The sequence below is a fragment of the Coptis chinensis genome, chromosome 7 (assembly GCF_015680905.1).
Source record: "Coptis chinensis isolate HL-2020 chromosome 7, ASM1568090v1, whole genome shotgun sequence".
Classification (NCBI taxonomy): domain Eukaryota; kingdom Viridiplantae; phylum Streptophyta; class Magnoliopsida; order Ranunculales; family Ranunculaceae; genus Coptis; species Coptis chinensis.
Genome location: NC_141462.1, coordinates 78,858,004 through 78,862,848, shown reverse-complemented (window position 1 = coordinate 78,862,848; position 4,845 = coordinate 78,858,004). Strand labels below are relative to the sequence as shown.

Here is a 4,845-nt window from a genome sequence, read left to right as displayed (position 1 = left end):
CGCCACGGTGAATTATCTCAGATTGGCTCTACCTAATCTAGGGGCAGAGATAGGGGCTATTATTGATTCCAATATATTTTGGGGCGAAGACGATGACCCATATCCAAACTCAGAAGTTACTATTTCAGAGCCAGATGTTAATTCCTATTCAGGATATCGCCAACTTAGGTTAGATCATGAGGCTATACAGTTTAATTAGATAAATGAGGTTGGATCGACATCCTCCTCGTTAGGTATGGACTATACTCCATATTTTACTTTGGCCAATCTCCCCGGGTTAGATGCTGACCCAGGAGACGAGACTATCACTCCTTATCATGTCCAGTTGAACCCTCAGACCATACTTGATTTGGATGATTTGTTGAATATGGAATCTATTACTGACCCAGTTCCAGGGGATATTGAGAACATGCCACTTTCTGACTCCCAGACGCAATATGAAATTTGGGAAAGGTTTCTAGATACGTTAGATTTTGATGAGGATCCGATCCTTGATGGACACTATGATGATTGGGGAACCCAAATATCCATGATCGATCTGGTCCCCACCAACATAGTCCTCTCTTTGAGCCTTCGGATGAGTCCGATATGGCCCAAAAAAAAAAAGCCCGTGAGACTTTCTGTTTCAACCCATGTATATAATTATATTTCAAAAATCCAAAAAAATTCAAATATTTTAAAAATCCAAAAAAATTCAAATATTTCAAAAATCCAAAAAAATCAAAAAAGTTTTAAAACTCCCGCAGATTTGATTTACCCCCTTGCCTTAGGGCAAGATGATTGGATGATTTGTGCAGGTTATGACCCCCTTTCCCCCGACGATGAAGAAGAAATGGACAATGAAGTTGCTGAGTCCATTCTTCCTCACGAACATTATGAAGACCGATCGACGCCAGTCATCGAGGAAACAGAGACAATTAATCTTAGCACCATAGAAGAACCACGCGATGTGAAGATTGGTACAACTCTAACCCTCTCTGAGCGCAGAAACTTGATTGAATTGCTAAAGGAATACAAAGATGTGTTTGCTTGGTCCTATGATGATATGCCGGGGCTGGACACTAATATAGTAGTTCACAAGTTGCCACTATCTCCATAAAAGAAACCGGTTAAGCAGAAACTGAGGAGGCTTAGACCGGAATAGATGCTGAAGATTAGAGAGGAAGTAATCAAGCAATACAATGTTGGTTTTCTGATGGTAACTCACTATCCTACTTGGTTGGCTAACATCGTCCCAGTCACTAAGAAAGATGGTCGAGTAAGAATGTGCGTCAATTACAGAGATCTTAATAAGGCAAGCCTGAAGGATGACTTCCCGTTGCCTAGTATTGATATTCTGGTCGATAACACTACTGGTCATGAACTATTATCATTCATGGACGGATTCTCTGGATATAACCAAATCAAGATGGCGGAAGAGGACAGAGAGAAGACCTCATTTATCACCCCATGGGGGACCTTTTGCTACAAAGTTATGCCATTTGGTTTGAAGAATGCGGGAGCTACGTACCAAAGGGCCATTACTGCTTTACTCCACGACATGATGCATGTGGAAGTAGAGGTGTATGTGGATGATATGATTGTTAAGTCAGGGAGTCGAGACAACCACTATGTGAATCTGAAGAAGTTGTTTGAACGGCTTCGTAAGTTCAAGTTACGGTTAAATCCTCAGAAGTGTGTTTTTGGAGCCACGTCCAGAAAGTTGCTTGGTTTCATGGTTAGCAAAAGAGGCATTGAAGTTGATCAGGCTAAGGTCAAAGCCATTGTGGAAATGCCCGCACCCGCTACGGAGAAGGAAGTCAGAGGATTCTTAGGGCGACTTCAGTATATCAGCAGATTCATTGCACAACTCACGCCCATTTGTGAGCCTATCTTTAAGTTGCTAAGGAAAGATCAACCTAGGGAATGGAATGAGGAGTGTCAAAGGGCCTTCGACAAGATTAAGTAATATTTGTTGAAACCGCCGGTACTTGTTCCCCTACCCCTGGCAAACCATTGCTACTTTACATCTCTGTCACAGAAACTTCTATAGGAGCAGTGCTTGGACAACATGACGGGACAGGTAGAGTTGAGCAAGCTATTTACTATTTGAGCAAGTGTCTTCACAAGTACGAAGCAAACTACACTCCTATTGAGAAGACATGTCTGGCACTAGTCTGGGCAACACAACGTCTTAGACACTACATGCTTGCATATTCAGTGTTGTTATTATCAAGGATAGATCCGCTCAAGTACTTGATGGAGAAGCCTATGATCACTGGCCGAACCTCACGTTGGCAGCTGCTTTTGGCAGAGTTCGAGATTACGTATGTCACACAGAAATCTATCAAGGGAAAGGCATTGGCAGATCACCTAGCAGCACACCCTTTGCCGGATTATCAGCCGCTCAGGACCGAGTTCCCAGATGAGTATATTCTCACCGTCGAACCAGACACGAAATTGGTAGAACCACAGTGGACTCTATATTTTGATGGTGCTATGAATCAATCCGAAAATGGAGTAGGGGCAGTTCTTATCTCCCCCGAAGGAGTACGCACGCCTGTTTCTATCAGACTCGAGTTTGAGTGCACCAATAATATGGCAGATTATGAGGCTTGTATTGCTGGACTTCGAGCTTCACTATAGCTCCAGATAAAGGAGATTGATGTTTTTGGAGACTCCTTGCTAATTATCAGCCAGATCACAGAAGAATGGAAAGTTAAGCATGCCAACCTCCTTCCTTATCACAAGTGCTTGAGAGAACTGGTTGGCGAGTTCGACCGTATTACTTTCACTCACCTTCGGCAGAAAGGCAATAACTTTGCCGATGCTTTGGCTACTTTAGCCTCTATGCTCAAGATTTCGGAAGGTGAAACATTTAGGCCAATCGAGATTATATCACAAAGTGAGCCAGCTTATTGCTTTGCTATTGATATAGCGGCTGAGTCTTCTGGTGGAGAGCCGTGGTACCACGACATTCGTGAGTATCTTCGGCATCAACGACTCCCTAATGGTCTGACTAAAAGAGAACGACGATCACTTCGGCTTACGAGTTTATCATATGTGGAAATGTTCTATACAAGAGGTCGTACGATAGGATTTTACTCAGATGCTTGAATGAGAATGAAGCTCGAACAGTTATGACTGAACTACATGAAGGAATTTGTGGCCCTCACACGAGTGGGCACATGTTAGCTAAGAAGATCATGAGACTGGGATACTATTTGACAACTATGGAGACAGATTGTTGCAAGTAAGTTAGAAAGTGTCATAAGTGTCAGATTCACGGGAATTTGATGTGCGCACCGCCTGCCGAGTTAAACCCATTTTCTGCACCTTGACTCTTCTCTGTTTGGGGGCTCGATGTCATTGGCAAGTTAAATCCTTCATCATCGAACGGACACGGCTTTGTCCTTGTTGCCATTGATTACTTCACTAAATGGGTTGAAACTATATCTTGCTTTAAGTAGTGTTACGACATTGAATGTGGCGAAGTTCTTGCGCACCAACATTATTTGCCGGTATGGGATACCACATGAGGTTATCACTGATAATGGTACATGCTTAAAGGGGAAGGAGTTTAATGCTATACTGCAGCAGTTCAAAATTCGACGACATTTGTCTTCACCCAACAGACCTCAGACTAATGGGGCAGTTGAAGCGGCAAACAAGACACTTGTCAGGATTGTAGAGAAGATGACTGAGACATACAAAGACTGGCATGAGAAGTTACCATATACACTATGGGCTTATCGAACTTCAGTTCGTACAGCCACAGGGTCTACTCCCTATGCACTAGTCTATGGAATGGAGGCCATTTTGCCAGCCGAAGTAGAAATGCCTACTCTACGCGTTTTGCAGGAGGGTGCCAGTTCAGAGGAGGAATGGATCCAAGCCAGAGTGGAATCTTTGAACCTAATCACAGAAAAGCGACTTAAAGCTACAGCTCATGCACGAGCTTACCAGCAAAGAATTGCCCGAGCATTTAATAAGAAAGTTCGTCCGAGAGATTTGAAGGAAGGGTATTTGGTTCTGAAAGAAATTAGGTCTAAACATCTGCCAGACCCACGAGGAAAGTTTAGACCTAATTGGGAGGGCCCCTTCATTATTAAGAAGATTCTACCTGGGAAAGCTGTGATCCTCACTGATCTTGATGGTGTCGAGTTCTCAAATCCTACCAATGCCGACCAGTTAAAGAGGTACTTTTCGTGACCCAACCTTGTTTTTTTTTTAGACAAAGAGGATAGTGGAAATCTTAGAGAGATGATGGGACAGGCCATTTTTACCCGATATATTAGCCTAACAAGCCCACCTAATGTCATGTGTTTCCTCTAGAAGCCATTTTGAGCCTAAGCCTATTCTTTCATTCCCACGATTTGACCTATGTCCTTTAGGAAACCAGATTTACCCTTAGCCTACCCGTAGATACCCCAATCCCATTTTATAGAACTTGTCATGATTAGGAAAATCACTTTCATCATCAATTATTGATCGTTAAGTATCTACTATGGTCCCAATCTACAATATGCTATGATTACCCCAATGGTTACCCCCAAGAGAAGCTGCTAAAAAAAAAAAAAAAAAAAAATGCAAGGGGCAGTACAAATCAATTCAAGGGGCGGTTCATATGAAGTTTAGGATATTTTATCATTTTTTGTTCATGACAAGTTCTACCCTATATATATTAAAAAAAAAAAAAAAATCCTTATTCTCTTAACCCACTACCTAAGCCTACATTATAGTCCTATGAAAGTCCGTTCTTGATCTTTAGATCCACTATGTCTCCTAGTTGAGAAATGTTCAAGGTAAAAAAAAAAAAAAAAAAAAGGAAGGTTGCATTGGAAGATACACCGATATAGTGTGATC

General features: G+C 42.1%; 1 protein-coding gene and 1 pseudogene across 1 annotated transcript; both read left to right on the top strand.

Moving 5' to 3' along the window:
* Positions 1-235: 235 nt before the first annotated feature.
* LOC147489112 (uncharacterized) lies at positions 236-3,449 on the top strand (annotated as a pseudogene).
* A 226-nt stretch (positions 3,450-3,675) lies between these two features.
* On the top strand, positions 3,676-4,191 carry LOC147489111 (uncharacterized). The gene has a single exon (XM_086574571.1). It carries the CDS (start codon positions 3,676-3,678, stop codon positions 4,189-4,191), a length of 516 nt encoding a protein of 171 aa, XP_086430697.1.
* Positions 4,192-4,845: the final 654 nt, after the last annotated feature.

What these genes read in the sequence shown, in the direction of transcription:
- LOC147489111 (XM_086574571.1), top strand. Translation starts at nt 3,676, where the DNA reads ATGACTGAGACATACAAAGACTGGCATGAGAAGTTACCATATACACTA.